The sequence below is a fragment of the Pinus tabuliformis genome, chromosome Q (assembly GCF_031772625.1).
Source record: "Pinus tabuliformis cultivar Carrire ecotype Pingquan chromosome Q, CPIR1, whole genome shotgun sequence".
In the NCBI taxonomy this organism is placed as follows: domain Eukaryota; kingdom Viridiplantae; phylum Streptophyta; class Pinopsida; order Pinales; family Pinaceae; genus Pinus; species Pinus tabuliformis.
This window is the reverse complement of record NC_142296.1, coordinates 919,415,987-919,435,339: the sequence shown is the minus strand read 5'-3', so window position 1 is coordinate 919,435,339 and position 19,353 is coordinate 919,415,987. Positions and strand designations below refer to the sequence as shown.

Sequence of the window (19,353 nt, the reverse complement as noted above, 5' to 3'; positions counted from 1 at the left end):
CTCAATGGGACGCTACCATGTGGCATCCTGAGTTTTTAAAAAATTAGCATGGATCGGCTGAAGGCTCGATCGGGATTCAAACACATGACCTATATTCCAACAATGGAGAGCTCTACCAATACACCACACGATGGTTCTTAATGTCAAAAGGACCAAACTTCTATTTAAAGTATTATTTCAACGCCTTTTTGGAGGAAGGGGTCGGGCTGCTAGCCCCCGCCCCTAGTCGCACCCACTACCCATAGGACCGTGGCTCTGGGTGGAAGGCAGAGGTGCTCTAGAATAAGAACCAACCCAAGGTCATATACCCCTTTCACGTGACCATAGTGCAAAGGCTAAGGTGCTTACAGAGGGTGCTTACGGAGGGGGGCCAACCTCGGGCCCTATGGCCACCTATATGACCCCGATGCAAGGAGTTAAGGAGACACGCGGAAAAGGCGCCAAAGATTGGGGGCTAGCCCCAGGGCATATGTGCCCGATGTGAACCAACGCTGAAGGAAAAGGGGCCCGGCGGGGAGGGCGGGCGATTAGCCTAGCCCTTGGCCCCGTGGCCCATATGTCCACATTTTTCGGCCCTAATGCATTAGAGGGTGAATTAGTGGTCCAACAAATTGCACCTGTGGAGGGAAAATTTTTCGCATAGTTAGTGATTTTCAAGGTAGAATTGTAGGATCATTAGCCAGAAGGGCGAAATTGTAGGATGGTTAACAATCAAGTTCATGGATGAGCTTGGAGCTCATAAATTTTTGAGTTTTTCACCAATTTGAGCTCAGAAAGAGGCTACTTGGGGGTTTTTGGATGCTCTGAATCCATTGGTGACCTATGTTTTATGTTTTGAGCACATATAAATGGAATTTTTTCAGGTTGAAGGCTAAGGGATGTATGGATCAAACAAGGATTGGTATCAGATCTTGAGGGTGTTGAGCATGAAGAAGACATTTTAGGGTTTCCTTCACCTTCAGGATTCATTTGTAGCAACTGATAATTGCAAAGTTAAGTTCTTGGACATTTTTCTCTCTATGTCAAGTTGAGGGAAACCTGGATTATGTCCTTCTTTTTGCATGTATGCTCTTTTTCAGATGAAGTATAAGGTCTTTACAAAAGACTCCTTGTATTGTTGTAGTTTACATGGTGATTGCAGGTTGTCATATTGTTTTTATGTGAGAGTTCTCTGCAGGAGAACATTTTCTTGAAGGGGAAATAGACACATAGTCATCAACATACTTTATGTACTTCATTTTAATAATGAAATATGAATGGTATAGTCATGTTGACAGAAGCTGAGATGTAGCCCAAGAGGGGTGAACTCTGTCGTCAAACCTTGTGTTGCTCTTCTATATGTCTACATGAATTATATGTGTTATGCTCATTATGATTAACTTTCACATGAGAACTAATTCATGCTTGAAGGGACACTAAAAAACATGTTTCTTATGAAGACCCATTTTCATGCTTGCAAAGCGTCAACACTGTCCTAGTTTTTGTTTCATTTGATTTTGGAAAGAGAGGCAAAAATAACCTATTCCACTTTTAGATTGGGTTGGTATCAGAGCACAAGTTGACCAAGTTGCAAGATGGGCAACAAAAAGAGTATCCAAGAGCTTGAAGAGAGAAATTTGGCTCTTCGGATGGAGAATATAGAGTTGAGAAGGGAGTTTGGAGAATGCTCCAAAAGGCTTGAGGTACATCAAACATTTGAGCATGAGATGTCACGACCTTGTGACAACCGTCGAAGTTGCAACTCTAAAGACAGGTATAACTTTCAGGAGTGTTTTCCAATGCATGGAAATTTTGAATACTTGTGGAATTAGTACCCTTGCACATTTTGTGAGGCTTCTAACCATTCCATGGCTGTGTGCAAGCAACACATAGTAATGGTCAAAATAATGAATGAAATTCTAGGCATCAAACATAACGACTTTCTTTTGCAAGAAGAGAACCTAAAAGTCTAGGAGAGGCAACATTTGGGTAGACTTGTTGTAAAGATGTTTTGTAAATACTTGTTGTCATTACCTATTTAGGTACTTTTTTAAAGTGAACATCATTGTCACTATGTTCAATAAGTAGATGTTTTCATTGATGTATGTATTGGATTTTTATAAGTCCACATGTTCAAGGACTTTTTAGTGAATGTACAAAGTTTGTCGTTCAAGTTTGTCTACAAATTGTCACATGTTCACTGATACAAGTATTCAAGATGAAACTTGTGTGAATCAAATCTTTGTTTTCAAGATTGTATAAGATGACTGTGTTTGTAGGCAAGGCCAATGTTGTCATTGAAAATTTTTGCAACAGTGTACTTTTCATGTACAAGCTCAGTTTGAGGATGCTAAAGCATATTCATTTTTCTTCTGAGTTCCAAAATGGAATCAAGTTTGCCTTCAACAATTTATTACTTCAAGATGAAGTGTTTTGGAGTTGTACAAAGATGATAATAAAGAGAATGTTCAGATTCCACTCATCGATATTTTGTTCTTGCAACAATGATAAGAATGTTGGCTCGATTCTTGACATGACATCAGATCTTCATGAGGATGGTAAGTGAAGTGCCTTGATTGGGGCTTGAAGTACACCAATTGAAAATTTTGCAATTTGGATTGACTTTTTTGGTATTTTTGAGTTGCAGCCTCTTTATATGAACTAGGGAAGTAAACTTTTGGAGTTCAAAAGTTACTAATGGGGAGGTGTGATAAGGTGATCAATTTTTCACTCAAAAACGAAAGTACACAAAAATTCTTGAAACCAACACCAAATCAAAGTTCTCATCGTTCTGAATCCAACAAAGTTCATTTCAGCTCAATTCGACACTGTATGCTCAAGTTATCGCATGTTGACCATTTTGTGAAACAACTAAAATTTGCATTGGGTAGTTGACTAGGTTAACCGTACTGTTGAGTTAGCAGGGTGACTGTACTGGTACGAGCCAACCAGAAGATGACAAGTGGCATCATCCGATTCGTTGGTTTTTGAGCAAGTAGTTGACTGGGTTGACCGTACTGCTGAGTCAGCAGGGTGACTGTATAAGTACAAGCCAACTAGAAACTGACAAATGGCATCATCTGATTCGTTGGTTTTTGAGGGAATTTGATTGGTTGTGCTTGGTTGAAGTGGACCTATGAATGGGAGCCACGTGGCCCAATGGGAGGCTACCACGTGGCATCCTGGGTTTTTAAAAATTTGGCATGGGTCGATCAGAGGCCCGACTGGGATTTGAACGCGTGACCTATATTCCAACAACGGAGTGCTCTACCAATACACCACAGTGGTTCTTAATATCAAAAGGACCATACTTCTATTTAAGGTATTATTTCGACACCTTTTTGGAGGAAGGGCTCAGGTTGGCAGCCCCGACCCCCAATCGCACCCACTACCCACAGGACCATGGCTCTGGGCGGAAGGCGGAGGTGCTCCGGAATAGGGGCCAACCCAAGGTCATATAACCCTTTCACATGACCATAGTGCAGAGGTTAAGGCGCTTACAAAGGGTGCTTACGGAGGGGGGCCAGCCTCGAGCCCTATGCCCACCTATATGACCCTGGTGCAAGGAGTTAAGGAGCCAGGTGGAAAAGGAGCCAAGGATTAGGGGCCAACCCTAGGGCATATGCGCCCGATGTGACCCAACGCCGAAGGAAAAGGGGCTTGACAGGAAGGGCATGCGGTTAGCCCAACCCTTGGCCCTATGGCCCATATGTCCACATTTTTCGGCCCTAAGGCGTTAGAGGGTGAATTAATGGTCCAACAAATTGCACTTGCGGAGGGTGGATTTATCGCTCAGTTAGCGATTTTCAGGGTGGAATTGTAGGATCGCTAGCCATAAGGGTGAAATTGTAGGATGGTTAACAATCAAGTTCATGGATGAGCTTGGAGCTCATAATTTTTTGAGTTTTTCACCAATTTGAGCTCAGAAAGAGGCTACCTGGGGGTTTTTGGATGCTTTGAATCCATTTGTGACATATGTTTTTTTTGTTTTGAGCACATATAGATGACCTTTTTGCAAGTTTAAGGCTAAGGGATGTATGGATCAAACAAATATTAGTATCAGATCTTGAGGGTGTTGAGCATGAAGAAGACCTTGTAGGGGTTTCTTCACCTTCATAATTCATTTACAACACCTGATACTTGCAAAGTTTAGCTCTTGGACATTTTTCTCTCTATGTCAAGTTGAGGGAAGCTTGGATTATGTCCTTCTTTTTGCATGTATGCTCTTTTTCATATGAGGTCTAGGGTCTTTGCAGAAGACTCCTTGTATTGTTGTAGTTTACATGGTGATTGCAAGTTGTCATGTTGTTTTTATGTGAGATTTCTCTATAGGAGAACATTTCCTTGAAGGGGAAATAGCCACATAGTCATCAACATACTTTATGTACTTCATTTTTACACTGAAATATGAGTGGTCTAGTCATGTTGACAGACCCAGAGATGTAGCCCAGGAGGGGTGAACTCCATCATCAAACCTTGTGTTGCTCTTCTCTATGTCTACATGAATTATATGTGTTATGTTCATTATGATTAACTTGCACATGAGAACTAATTCATGCTTGAAGGGACACTAAACAAACATGTTGCTTATGAAGACCCATTTTCATGCTTGCAAAGCGTCAACACGGTCCTAGTTTTTGTTTCATTTGATTTTGGAAAGAGAGATAGAAATCACCTATTCCACTTTCAGATCACTTAGGTCCCAAAAGCACAACTTTGGGTCCAAAACCCCAAATTTCGGTAAATTGCCCAATCAAGTAACTTTAGGTGGGTTTCCTTCTCTCTGATATACCTTCCAAGCTACCCAAAATTCCAACACATTGACTACATAGTTAAGTTTTTTAGGACATCCAAAGAAGTAAGATAATAGCTAAAATGCCTTTGATAATAATGCTTTGATAGCTAACTCAACATGGTAGGGAAAACGCCTTTGACGGTAATGGTTTAAGGGCCAACTCAACATAAGGAAAACTATAATGTCGTAGAAGCAATGTAGCTCTAGTGCTTTCTTACCAACTTGAAAGTTATAACCTTATGGAGGTAGTTTAGGTTTAGTGCTTTGTCCCTAATTTATAAGATTCTTAGGATGAGCTTTATTATAATAGTGCATCTTTTCTCTTTTGGTAGGTCTTTAACATGTTGTAAAACTCTAAAGTGGAACTTGTCCAACTATTTTAACTAAATGATATTAAAAACTAAGTAAAACTTATTTTTGGATAACAATTCTCATGTAGATATCACAAGTAAAGAGATTTCTAATGTTATAAGAAAAACTACCTTAATAGGATTGCACATAAATGATGGTTTTGCTGGAAATACTGAGAGGGGGGGTGAATTAATATTCCTTAGCAATTAACACTTTTAAATATTTTCATAGCATTAGTTAATCTTCAATTATTATTGATGTTTATGTAGTAATAACAATAAATGAACACAATAGACACAAGAATTTTAGGTGGAAAACTCCCTTCAGGTCAAAAACCACCAAACACTTTTCTAATAAATTCTTTAATCTTCAACCCCAACTGAAATGAAAGCAACAACTTCCTAGAATTCTAGAAAAACATTCTTCTCCATCTCCCACTAGAAGGACGCCCCAATGCCCTGGTTTCTTCAGTAGTCAACTGAATGGATGCCCCAACATCCTAGACCAACCTACCACCCTGAAGTGTTCACAGGTTCCAACCTGTAGGTGACTTCATGCACCAATGTAGCACCTCCCTGCCACCCTTTAATGATTGAAATGAGACAAGAGTGTGGATTCCTGTACCAGGGACAACGATCCATGATACAATATGACTTACACTGATTTTGACAGAACACCCAATCACACTATGACCTGCAATCCAACCATGACATCATCCCAACAAAGACTCCTATACCTCCTAATAATTCCTTTTCAACTCTAGGCAGATTGATTCTTTTACAATAATGACCCTTCCATTGATGACACTTTTACAAATGACTCTTTTGCAACTTTACAATGATGACTCTTGGTCTTGACACTTCTTCACAATATACAGATGGTTGTCATGTCATCAAAGGATGTCCTGCTGCAATGCTTCCTTTGATTTGATACTTCTGCTCTTGAATTGTTGCTTGAAGTTGTACTTGAATCTTCTTCTACCTGCGTGCAAAATTTGCTCGACGAAACCAATCCCAAAACAAAACAAAATACCCCTCAACTTATCTTTGCCTCCAAAACACATGTAAGTGCATAATAATGAATAAATACAAATTAGAATTACAATGCGTACCCGAAGTGTGCTTGTCACTTTTGTTGTTGACTTGTTGCAGCAATAGACAAAGACTCCCACTCTTGATATAGGCCTGGACTCTATGCAAGACTATATCTAAAACTGACCTAAAGATATATACAATAAAAACTGATGATAGACCCTAGACTTGTGATGGACCAAGTTCTAAGTACAACAACAAATACCATTCTATCAACTATGACAAGACAAGTAACATGAGATTACAACATCATATAGATTTAGCAAACTTGGTGTAGCATCAAGAATATGTAGCGTAAAATGTGTGATATCAAGAATAGGACATCCAAAAAACTAATTGTGACATATATAGACATAGAGATATAACCGAGACATTGTATATACTTACGTTGTTTTGCAAAAAATTATGTCAGATATGATACTCAAAATTCAAATGTAAACACTAATCATACATACCTTGCCGTAGGAGACTTACCCTTCACTGTTGATGTGTGGTCCTTACTGTAGTGATCCTTGAATGAATGTTTTTTCTTGCCTTCTAGGAGCTTGATATTGAATTTGTTGTATCTATGTCGTATCTCCAAGGTTTGAATTTCGTCCTATAATAGCCCTTTGAGTCCTCTTTCCAACCCCACATGTCTGATCAAGATTGGATTTTTCAAGAAAGAGTTATGCCCAATCTCCCACGATGACCTGATTATAGATTGGTTCAGTAGAACGAACTTGTACAAAGTGTCACGTGTCACTGTTGCGACTTTCGGCCCTAAAAACATTACTCAACAAACTACAATCCGTCCTCTTTCTGCGACTATTTATGAAATTTGAACCCAATTCTCATAGAGAAAGTTATGACGTTTTTCCCAATGTCACCTGTTTGACATGGAATTCGGGAGCCTACAAAAACCCTAACTTCCTTAGATCATATCTCCGAAAATATAGCGAACCAAGATCTGAAATTTGGTCACGAGGTTCATCAAGATTCTGACTCAAATGGGTTTTAGTTTCAACTTTTGGAAAAAAAACAATAGCGAAAATTCCACGATGACCTGTTTGAAGCCACAAAATCCCAACTAGAGGAGGATATGAGGGTCACTATTTATATGAATGTCTTGAGTTGCGAGGGTCCTCAACAAGTGAACGTTTGAGGGATTTTAGGAAAAAAAACATTATTAATTATTGACTATTCAATGACCACAACCAATTATGAGTGCCATGCCACAACCCCATAGGGTTGTAGCCCACTAATTGGGGTTACTAACTTCAAACACGAATATCTTTCAAACCGTGAAGAATTATGTGGCGTGCCATATATCAACGGAAACATCTCGACGAGTAGAATCCATCTAGAAGATCCTTGACTCAAAATAGATTAAGTTGTCAAGTCAAAATGCCCATGCACGATCTGGGTATCCTTGATGCTTCTTGGGTTGACATCAATGACAACCACTGATCAACAAGTTTGACATACCCACAAAGTTAAATAAGATTTGATATATAACTCTAACCATATCTCATGTTATTTCCCTTACAACAATAATAAGTAAATCCTTATTCAAATTCTTATTATATTGTGAATAAGTCACATGAAATACTTAGTTATCATTAACAATTAAGTTCTTATTGAAATTGTTATCATAACCATACTCTTGAAATTAAAGTTATAAATAAGTTTCTTTGATGACATGAAATACTTAGCTCTTATTAATGCATTTATCATATCTATAGTCTTAAAAATATAATTGCTAGCATAAATGATGTGAAAATAATTTTGGTATAGATTCCACATTTCATCATCCCATATTACTGAGGATACCAAAACATACAAATGATCCATATTCTTATTCTCATATATTATTGTAGGTGTATTTTGTTAATTAATGTTGAATATATATATATATATATATATATATATTTTCTAAATTCTTTTAAGTTATTGTTATTATTATTCAATTTCAAAATTTTAAATTTATATATATATATATATAATTCGATATATATATAAATTTAAAATTTTGAAATTGAATAATAATAACAATAACTTAAAAGAATTTAGAAAATATATATATACTAATAACATATATATATATATATATATATATATATATATATCTTATTTTTAAGAGGCATCTAAAAGCCTCTTCCAAAATCTGATTGAAATTATCTATTACTTAAAAGGAAGGGTGAAAAGAAATAAAATGTTAATAAGAAGGGTGAAAGGAAATAAAATGTTAACGAAATTAGAATGTCACCATCATTTTCACATCAACATTTAATTAAAAAATACAGTAGTATAAAAAAGAATAAATGAAAGAAATTAAAATATTATAAAAAGTGGTTAATTTAAGTAATATGTAAAAGGAAAATTGTTTTTTTATAAACTTTAAATGGAAACATATTATTTAACCATTTTTGAAAATTGGTGAGATTAAGAATTTGTTATCTTCATAATATTAAAAAATTTGAAAATAATAAATATATGTATTTTTAAATATTATGAAATTTTAATTTCAAAATATTGAAAATAATATCAACTTTTATAATAAACAAAAATATTTTAAAAATTAATCTCTTAAAAATTAATTAAATAGAAACAAAATACCATCTATACAATATTAAAAAGTTTAAAATTTAAAAACAATTTTCCCATTATTATATATATATATTAATAATTCAAAAATATTTATAATAATATCTGCTTTTACCATAAACAAAACGAACCTCTTAAAAAATAAAAAATGAAAAATTGCAGTCTTTTAATATTAAAAAACAATTTATACACATAATAAATTTTAATTTTAAAACATTTATGACAATATCAACTTTTATAATAAACTAAAATAAATGTGATGGTAATAAAATAAAGTAAAGAAAATAATAACATTCTTTCTTATTTAAATAAACAATAATTGTTTGCCATTCGGTCACCTTTATTGTAGTGCTAATAATAATAGTAACCATAAATTTTTAAAATTACTGTGAAATTTAAGACTAAATTAATTAATTAATTCAAATAAATATAATTAAATATTTTGAAAAGAAAAAAGATATTTAAAAAAAAATGACATCACCTTGCCCAAAAGAGAGAACAAGTATTGGGAAATCGAAGCCTCAGCAATTTTTCCAAAATAGCAAACAGTTAAAAGTAGAGTGAAACCCGATACTGTATTTAAAATAAATTGATCAGCTGTTCCGTCACAGTTAAAATTACAGTAAAACTTGATGATTAATGCTTATTCAATACTGATTTGACAGGTTAATACTGAAATTAATACTGATTTCAGTCAAATCCAAATCCAAATCCAACGAATGACTCATTCAAAGCCGCCGCCTATCTGTCTTTCATATTCCACGCGAGCTCGGTCAGTCAATACAAATATGAAACTGGAGAATTTCCACACACAGTGCGAAAACCTTATTCAACTTCCCAGAACAATTTCCTTGGAGTTGTGACATACCTAATAATATAAGCTGATGGGGTCCTCTCCTTCTGTGCCGTTGTTACTGTATAATGTAAGCTCAGCACAGAAGCAAAGGAGGGAACTTTAACTTTACCGCACAAAAGCCGGCAACCCGTACATTATAACACGCGGGGTTTGTATTATACGCCTTTTCTCAGCACACAGAAATTGAAGCAGTGACTTTGTTGAACCTCGAACGCGTGGAGCGGTTCTTCGTGCTCTTGCTTCTATTGTGAAGCTTGACCGTCTTGCGTTATAATAATGAGTCTTGTTGTGCCGCGATTTGACTTTGACTTGGTAAAGTTGCAGGTGGTATTCTTATTCCTGCCAATCATTCTACAATCCTGCAAACCCTCTGGGAGTGAGTGAGGGAATAACTCTTTTTCTATCCGTCCGTTTGTGTGATTACAGCAAGGACGACTAAGCGCAGGTTTGATACCTAAATTCTCCGTTTCTCTCTATTTTAATTGATTCAGAATTTTTCCCCTTTCGTTTAAATACTTAATGCGGATTATTATATGTTTTAAGTTGAAAGAACATAGATTTGAGGTTCATTTTGAAATTGAAGAGACATGAAACGGTGGGGCATTTTGAATTCAGGGTTTGATGGCCAGGCTTTGGGTTAGGGACCAAATTTGACTAGCGGGTTTCTGCTTCAAGCTTCAGGGAATGCAATTTATAGAACCGGGTTTTGATAACAGTGCTCTCCTTCAGAGTAGCTGAGGTTTTATCAAAGTGAATTAGTCGTATTTTGATGTAATCGTTCGGTCATGGAATTCCACTGTCTTCATCGATGACAGTTAAAAGTGATGACGATCTCATTCGTTTGAGCCATTCGTGTGTGCAAAGTGACAGATTCTGCAAGATGTCTGTAGCCTCTGGAAGTGCAGTGTCATTGAATAAGATATATAAATGTATTGATGATACAAAGATAATTGTCAATGACATTGCTGTAGGTAAGGCTAATTTTTTAATGATGGCATATTATCTTCTGGATCTCCGATCATTTCTGGAAGAGCTATCACAGGAAGAAGATTTCATTAATGCCATATTTTTGGAGGCACCGCTTCAACGCCTAGCTGACACGGTGGAATCCATCTATGATTTTACAAAGCATTGTAAGAGTAGCAGCCGTATTCTGCTTCTGTATCAATGTAATGAACTGGTTGGTGAAATAACAAAACTTTTTGCGGGGCTAGTACAGTGTTTGAGTTTGATGCTGCAGGGAGATACAGAGATTGTTCCAAGGATCGAAGGTCAAATAAAGGATATGCAAAGTAATTTGAGTAGGGTGTCCTTTTATGTGGAGCCAGAAAATGAAAATCTAGCAAAAAATATATCCGAGGGTCTTATGAATGGTCAGGCAGATAAGGATTTTGCAACAGATTTGTTGTGCAAAATATTGGCATATTTAAATCTGCAATTTTTTGAGGCCAGTGCATTGTTGCAGGAACTTAAGGGTGACCTAGAGTCTGCGAGACTTGAGGGAAGAGAATCCAATTTATGCTTACTTCAGGGACTTTTCACATTATTCACCCCTGCAGTCCTGCCAGCTGTTAGGAATTTGGCATCTGAAGAGTCTCTTGCCTTCTCAGCTGATGACTTAGCAATTCCAAGTTCCTTTTATTGCCCTATTACAGGCCAAATTATGCAAGATCCAGTAATGCTAGCAGAAGCTGGTTACACTTACGAGAGATATGCAATAATTAAATGGTTTCAAGAAGGGAATAATATATGCCCAAACACAGGAACTAAGTTGGAGAGTTTTGAACTTGTTCCAAACTTAAAGCTGAAACAGAACATGGAGGAATTTTTTGATTTAAAATGGCACAAAACACTAATGAACACTATTCGTCAAATCGGCCCACAAGGAAATCCCACTGAACTAGAGGAGGCAGTCAATACAGTGAAGCATTTGTTGGATATTCACCCCAAATACAAACGCTTGCTTGTAACGTTGGATGGGATTCAACCATTGATTTCAATTTTGAAGCCAGCTGAGCAGCAACTTAAGGAGAAGATTTATAGTATTCTTTTTAGCATTGCAGTTCTGGGAGACGAGTATAAGGTAAGGCTGTGCCCCATTTTTGTGTGTTGCTTTCAGTTTATAACCATTATTTATTCAAATGCATTTCTAAGTTTGGAATGTTTCAAGTTAGTTGCTTTGTTTGCTCTGTTTTACTCTAAACAGCAAATTATTTAGTTTTACTTGTGTATCAGTCCTTTGAAAAGATGAAATTATGTTCTTTGTGGGTTTATAGAGTCCTAGATAGTGCAATTATGTGGTCAGTTGTAGTTGCATACACGTCAATAACAGGAAGATATTTTATCATCTCAATATACTTCCTGGTAGATCCTTGCTGGGAAGGTCACAAATTAAGTCCTGAACAAATGTACACAAATATTGGGAATATTTCCCTTTGGCATAACCACATATAAGTTGTTTTTTTCATTGGTAGATAGGGAACCACATTGGCAAAAACGGAACCTGTCTTCCAGGCAAAGACTAGAGACATTTCTTGACTTTCATAATATCAACTCTAGCACAAACATTGCTGCTCTATTTGCTGTGGTCAGGCAGTCTTTGGATACTGTAATTAATTCGGCTAGAAAGAGTAATGAGTGGAAGCATGTGTTCCAGGGCCCAGAATTAAAAGTAAACTTGCTAGAGAAGCAATTATAAGAAAAATATCTAAGGCCATGGGTGATAGAACTACAAAGAGCCTTCATGAAGAGAGTGGAGGCCGAAGCTTGGAAATAATTGCCTGTAACCAAATTGAGGATGAGGACTTGCTTGTTCAAGAGCCTGTCATGTAGAAAAAGGTATGGAGAAGAGGACAGACAACATGGGAAAGATAGAAGAATGATATGGAATTGTATTACAAAGAAGAATCATTACAACAGTGTAAAACTCCTGAGTGCTGGCTGTAAAAAACCAATTGCAGAATTAGATTTCGAGAGATTCTACTAACTAGTGAGCTGATTCTTCAATTTTTAAAATATAGTGAAGTGAAGTTACAGAAAAAGAATACAAGTTCTTCTGAAATCCCGTCCATGCAAATTAACTGGATCTTAATCTTCTGCAATACAGAGCAATCTTATCTGAGATACTTAGTTCTACATTAACTCTTACATGAGAGCCTGCAAATCATTTCTCCCTAAGATACAAATTTCAAACTCTGGTATGAATGCACATACTAACTAAAGATATATTATTGGTAGATAAGTATGTCATGTCATGTCATCTAGGCGGGTAGGATAAGATTAGATTTTTATTCAGTTAAAACTTCAAAGGACACAAATTAATCTCATTAGAAAACCGTCCCTTTACTAACAGAATTAAGAGAAAATGTACTTTCTCATGGTAAGAAGAAAAAGTGCATAATTCTGCATCGTTTGGTAACCTGATTATGAAGAGAAGAAAAAACAAGAAAGGAGATTGGTAGCTCTAAATAAGTGTATGACCAATTCCCATTCCAATCTTATATTGGAGTCCTCATTTTTGACTAAGAAAGAATAACTGAGGAACCCTTGATTGTTAACAAATGCTAGGCATGGTGGATCTCCATCTAGGTGTTACAGCCTCAAAAATTCAGAAAAGACTCTCTTTGGAGCTTCTCAAATTGCGCTTAGTACATAAGGTTAGGGATGAAGTTGGACTTGGGAAAGAAGATCTACATAATCTTGAGGATCCCACAGAAGGGGCCTGACAAAACCTGAAGAACAACATGAAAAAATCAAGTCTATGAAAGAGAAAATACACAATCTTCTAAAACGAAAAAAAGAAGTAAAATGATCGTGCACCACAAATGGACAAATCCAAATCCCAAATAATCAGAAATTGAAGGGTTTGGAAGGGAAGTGATTGGACAACCCTTTAAAAGAATTCAAGGGTCAATTGAGGGATTATTGATGGCCTTTAAATTGTTTAGGTTGGAGAGACTGCAACTTTGATGGAGTACTTGTGCACCTGGAAGGTGACTGGTGAAGAGCTAGGCTAAGAAACTCCCAACTAAAAGAGGACTGCAAATAACAGATTCTATGTGTGATTATGGGTTGACCTGGATTTGGTTGAAAATGAAATTAAAGAGTGCACAATATTGCAGAAAGAACACAAGATACAGTGAAAACAATTTCTCTTTGGGAAACAATGGTGAAAAACATTTTACATATACAATGGCTAGAATGGTGGCAGCTATCCCTGAGAAGAGAAGTGACTGCACTTATTACCAAAAAGCCCTTAACCAGAAAGTGGAAAACTCCATTTATTACTATATGAAGAAATCCTGGAGTGAAATATAGAAAATACCCTAAACCAAGGTGTTGAGGTGCCAAGAAATGGGCTACAAGCCATTGAGTGCAAATGATACATCAAATTCTTGGGGCCATGACTTCCAAGTATGACTTTGTTTTTGATATGCCCCACAAAACTCGTTGGGCGTTTAAACTCCTATAAATAAAAAAATGAAGCAGACTCAAAGTATATGCGTTTATTCGACCAATCTAGCTCATCATATATCTATTATATTGCATTGTAGCATATATTGTTTAGTATTACCAGAGTTTGATCTCTGGCCTCAGAGCTATGTTCCTCCCAGGATCTCCTCCTCTATAGATCTTGATCAAATTGATAGATCTAGGTCACCTCAAGGGTTGACCACTTCCCTTACCAGATCTTCTCAGTTTTTGCAAGGCTGGGCTCAACAACCCTGTGACCTCATGCATCTCAGACTACCCACTGTCTGACACAAATAATCAGCCTTCTCATCTTGCCCTTCCAGCTCACCTAATTCACCCTCCATCGGTTAAGATCTTTCCCCATTGCATCTCTCATCCTTTGGTTCGCAATCGCCCTCCAAATGATGCCACCTTTGATAGTGCCATTGATACTTCCATGCAACCTATTGACGAACTAATGGTAAATGGCCTCCATGCCATCATATACTGCTTGGAAGAATTGACCCATTGTGGAATTTTTTTGAAATTCAAAGTTCAATACAAAGCAGAAATTTTACCTTCAACCTAGAAGGTTTCGTGGATCTTATCCCTGTGAATTTTCAGCCTTAGGGCTGCTGTAAAACAAGGTACAAGACAGTCGCAGAAAGAGTATAATGTTTCACTTCCAAACAGCCCAAAATTCCTGGCAATTAGGGAGAAAAGATATTAAACTGAAGGGATAAGTTTCATCCCTTTTAGGACAACTTATCAGCGAATAACCAGATCTGAAATACTTATAATAGTAATAACAGCAGTAAAATTAAGTTTCAACCCGTCTGTTGCTTGAGAGCATCAGATGGACCAACTCTACACAGCCCTAGAGAAAAGCGCCCCTAACACATCCGATGTTGATTTTTAATGTACCTTGGACAAGTGGCTACCCATGGGTTAGTCTCTACCTAGGGAAAAGTGTCCAAAATAATTTTTTTCTTAAGTGTGACTTTATAAGTAGTAAAGTCAATGTTAAATTTATAAAGTGAAAAGTGACTTTAGACATAAAGTACAATGTGGGTATTTTATTTAATAGCTGAGTTAAAATATAGAAACTGAGAATTAAATGCACATTTATTCTCATCCCTTGATCTAAATGAATCTGAGCCATTAGACCTTAGGGTTGCCCAAAAGTCATTTAGGAAAACAAAAGGGGGAAAGAAAAGAGAGACTGCATTCATTCTTCATGAACAGATTGGAGAAAGGAGGCTGGGAGCTGGACAAAAGTTTTGAAGGAGAAGTTTGTTACAACAAGCTGAAGGAGTGGTTTTTGGGCAAAGCTGGGCACAAAAATCAAGGCATAGAAGACAACAGAAGTTACAGTACGGACAACATTTAACGCTGTGAGTTGCATGCCGTTCAAGAGAAGTTTTTGAGAAAGAAAATGTTTTTTGAAAAAAAATCTGTACAGTCCGTACAATGGTATGGAAATCCATATAGTCCATATGGAACCCGTACAATACTGTCCGTTAGTCAGTATCTGTACAATACATATTTTCAGCTTCAAGTGGGCACGGTTTTCAAGGAGTTTTGGGCTGAAGAGATAAGTTGTATTTTGCTGTTTTGTTTTGTCTGCAAATGTATTTTTCCTGAACTTGAAAGATAAATAAATTTGAAGAGCTCTCTAACAAGTTTTCCCCAGAGAAGATTGAAGGGGTTTTGCTTGGGTCTAAGTTGACAGTCCCATGTGTTTTAATCTGAAAATTTCATTTTTAGAATTCTATATGTTGAATGTATGTTTATCGGAAAGGGCATTTAACTGAATGGGAGTGATAAGGTGAAATTAAAACCAGGTTGGGATTGTAGGAAACTTTTTAGTCATCAAATTTCAACATCCGACTACCTCCCAGTCCTGTAGGAGCGACCAGAGACGTATTCAGAGTTTCTTCTTCTCAACCTCGGGTGCTATGAGTATTCCTTGCTCATACATTCCCCCCAGGCTCATACAGTTGGACCCACCGCTGTCCCCATAGGACTTCGATAATGGACTTGTACCCAGTTCTATCCCTTGCTCATACTTCCCCCCCCAGGATCATAAGGTTGGATCCACTGTTGCCCCCAGGGGACTCCGACAGCAAACCTGCACCCAATTCGCCTCCCTCACCATTGGTCATTAGACTTAGGAGCCCCTGATATCTCTAGCTACATTGCCAAACCTTACCATCTCACTCACTGGTTCCTTTTTAGTAGGCCATTATTATTTTGTATCGTGCCACAAACTATTGAGTATTTTGTATTATGCCATGGTCTCTTATATACATGTCGCGACAACACTACCACTGGTTTCTCTCTATCTATATGGTATTTTTAACATATTTTTAGGAGATATGCTTTCACTCCCACATATAGTCATACTAACTGTACTCTTCTTCAGTCCCATTGACCTACTTTTATGGTCATTAGTTGGACATTAGTAAATTTACTTACTTGGTTGGGTCAAGGATGAAGGCAACGATTTATAGATTAATTGACGTTGCACCATCACCTATGCTATCAACCCCTTTCGTGACATAATGGACTATGATTAACTCCTTTGTATAGCTCATATCTCATTCTTGGACGTCCTTATTAGTGTGATTGCCAGGCTACCTATGGTGGTTGGCTCAACACATATATGCATAGCAAGGATGGATAATCATTCCAATTCACCTCCTCAACTTCTTCTCCAACATTGCAATACTGTAGTGAAGCAAGTCACACTTAGCAAGTGTTTGCAACTTTGTGTCATTTGTCCTACCAAGACAGATAATACTACCTAGATGACACCAACAAACAAGCAACATTTACTCAACTCCTTTTCTTTGATCTTTCATGGTTTGGTGTTTGATGGATTAACAACCAATGAGAGACATGATGTTGGTTATTTTGAAGAAAGTAATTATAGGATTCCAAGGGTTCAGTATTAAATAGAGATAGGATAAGAAATCTACCAAGAACATGACAAAAAGAAACTACAATGTGAATGAAATAAACTCAAGGTTTGATTCTTTAAGCATCAAGAGTTCCAAATAGGTAGAACACTCCATAACTATAAAGGGGGATAATGAAGAGTTGATTGCAGCTCCCAAGACTAAGAATTTTGATGCTTTGGATTATTTCAAGGATGGCATAGCAATTTGAATTATGAAGAATTTGTAGGTGATGAGGAATATGCAAGGCATGTGGAGGATCATGCAAATGGAGTCAATACCCTGGGCCTAGCCTGTTAGCCCCTAGATTTGCCTATTACAGCTAGAGGGTTAAGAGCTAACTAGCTTTCAATAGGATAGTATTCAAAGTCAGTTTCACACAAGTCAAAGATGCTTTCATCGAGATCAAATACAAGTTTTTCAGTGATTTGAGTTCATTTCAGAGGCATATTCATCAATTTTGGAGGAAATTTCGGTTTTAGCAATTTTCCTACATTTTTACATTTTAGGATACAGAGTTTGGAGGTCCATAGGTATGATTACATATTTGGGATCGATGTGCGAGACTTTTCCATTTTTAGTGGTTATAAGTTTAGGGCTCGAGTAACGATTTCAAGCATATATTCAAATTCCTTGCAAAAAATCGAATTCGATGAGCCCGATTTCATTGACATGTGAGAGGTGTCTATTTTTATGTGTGTTATGTTTGGCAAGGTTCTTTTAATAGTTCCTGACATTTTTTGTATTTTCCTATTTTTTATGGGGACCACTATTTTTCATAGGTCTACTTTTTAGCAGGTCTGGTCACTACGCACGATGAAAAGTGGCAGAAGATGTGGTTGCTATGTGGCAATGGTTATTTAGCTAACCCTAGGCATCATGTCATAAGAGAAACCCTAGGTGCCTTGTTGGGTAAATTTAGTAGTGGCCTAATATTTAGTTCCATGTCTTAGTTCTATTTTTGGGAGAGTGACTCATTGGTTATTCTTGCCAAAATGAGGTGTCCTTCTAGATCCTTCTTTGGATACAATTAAAAATTATTAAAAGGGAAAAACATAAATTTAGAAGGGCATCCTTGCATTAGGAAGCTATACTTTTGGACAACTAGTTTATTTTGAGAAAGATTTCAGTTTATCTTAAGTCCAATCAACACCACATGGAGGGTGCATGAGCTTGGGATAATTTTGGACAGGGCGACTACACTTTATTTTTTGGTTTTCTTCAGTTCAGAGTGAGTGAAGGATGGTGCATGAGGGAGGTTGAATAAGGCACATGGATAGGATAATTTTGGAGGTGGTACCTTCCTTAATGAGCTCAAGAAATCTATAAAGGGTGGGCACGTGGTCATTGTTAACCAGAGTTTTTTAGTGAGCAGCTAGCAGTGTTTCTTCTCCATTCTTCTCTTCTCTTCCCGCTGTCTATACTCTTAGCAGAGCATATTATTGTGAACAGTTTTGTATTCGGTCTCTATGATGCAGCCAGTCTCTTGACCAATACAAAGATAAAGTTCGACTTTGCTTTTCTGCAGCTTTCTAATTTGTTGATGCAATATTTTATGTCTTTTGCAGTGCTGTGGGTAGTTTTCATGCGTCTAGTTTGATCGTGTCAGTCACCTAGAGCACATCTTCTTTTTTTCCTTTACTCTCCTACTTTATTATTGCAAGTTGAAATTCTCTCACTTCATTAAGTATCAATATTTTCTAGTTTTTGGTTGCTTGCAGGCATTCCACTTTGTGCTGATTTCTTATACTAACACACTGATTTTAAGTGATTTCCAGGGCATAAACAGTAGGGATGCCCCCCTGAGATTGGAAAAGCACCAATCCAAATGGAGAAACAGTGAGCTAGCGACCTTTGGGCTTATTGCTTATTAGTTATTACTTAATTTTCTGTGCTACAGGTCTTGGAATCATTGCTGTCCTGTGGTGTAGTTTTGAGTTATAACAAGGCCACAACTTGGATGCTCCAGAATTTGAGAATGTGTTGTCTATTCTATCTTCAACATTTGTTTGCGTTGACGATAATGAAGAGGATTCTGTTGAATCATTAAGATTTACAAAATTGCAGACTAGAAATGATAAGGGGATCATGATCAATCTAGTAATCTTTTGAGTAATGCAAAGTATGTACATTGTGTTACCGCTTGAAAATACATGTTCGTTTTGCATTTTTGGAGGCACTGTTTTCAGTAGAACTGTACTAAGTGATGTGGACTTTGGGAGTTTCGTGTGAGTCATGGTTTGAGCATCATTTTATTTATCATGCATAGGAGAGAGATGGTGA

At 36.9% G+C, this 19,353-nt stretch overlaps 1 protein-coding gene across 1 annotated transcript in view; it reads left to right on the top strand.

Moving 5' to 3' along the window:
• Positions 1 to 9,572: 9,572 nt before the first annotated feature.
• LOC149222462 (U-box domain-containing protein 44-like) overlaps positions 9,573 to 19,353 on the top strand; it is a 67,966-nt gene continuing 58,185 nt past the window's right edge. Inside the window, exons 1-2 of the mRNA XM_089385452.1 lie at positions 9,573 to 10,103; positions 10,274 to 11,741. Coding sequence (XP_089241578.1) covers positions 10,467 to 11,741 — 1,275 coding nt within the window. The 5' untranslated portion in view covers positions 9,573 to 10,103; positions 10,274 to 10,466. The remainder of the gene's footprint in view (positions 10,104 to 10,273; positions 11,742 to 19,353) is intronic.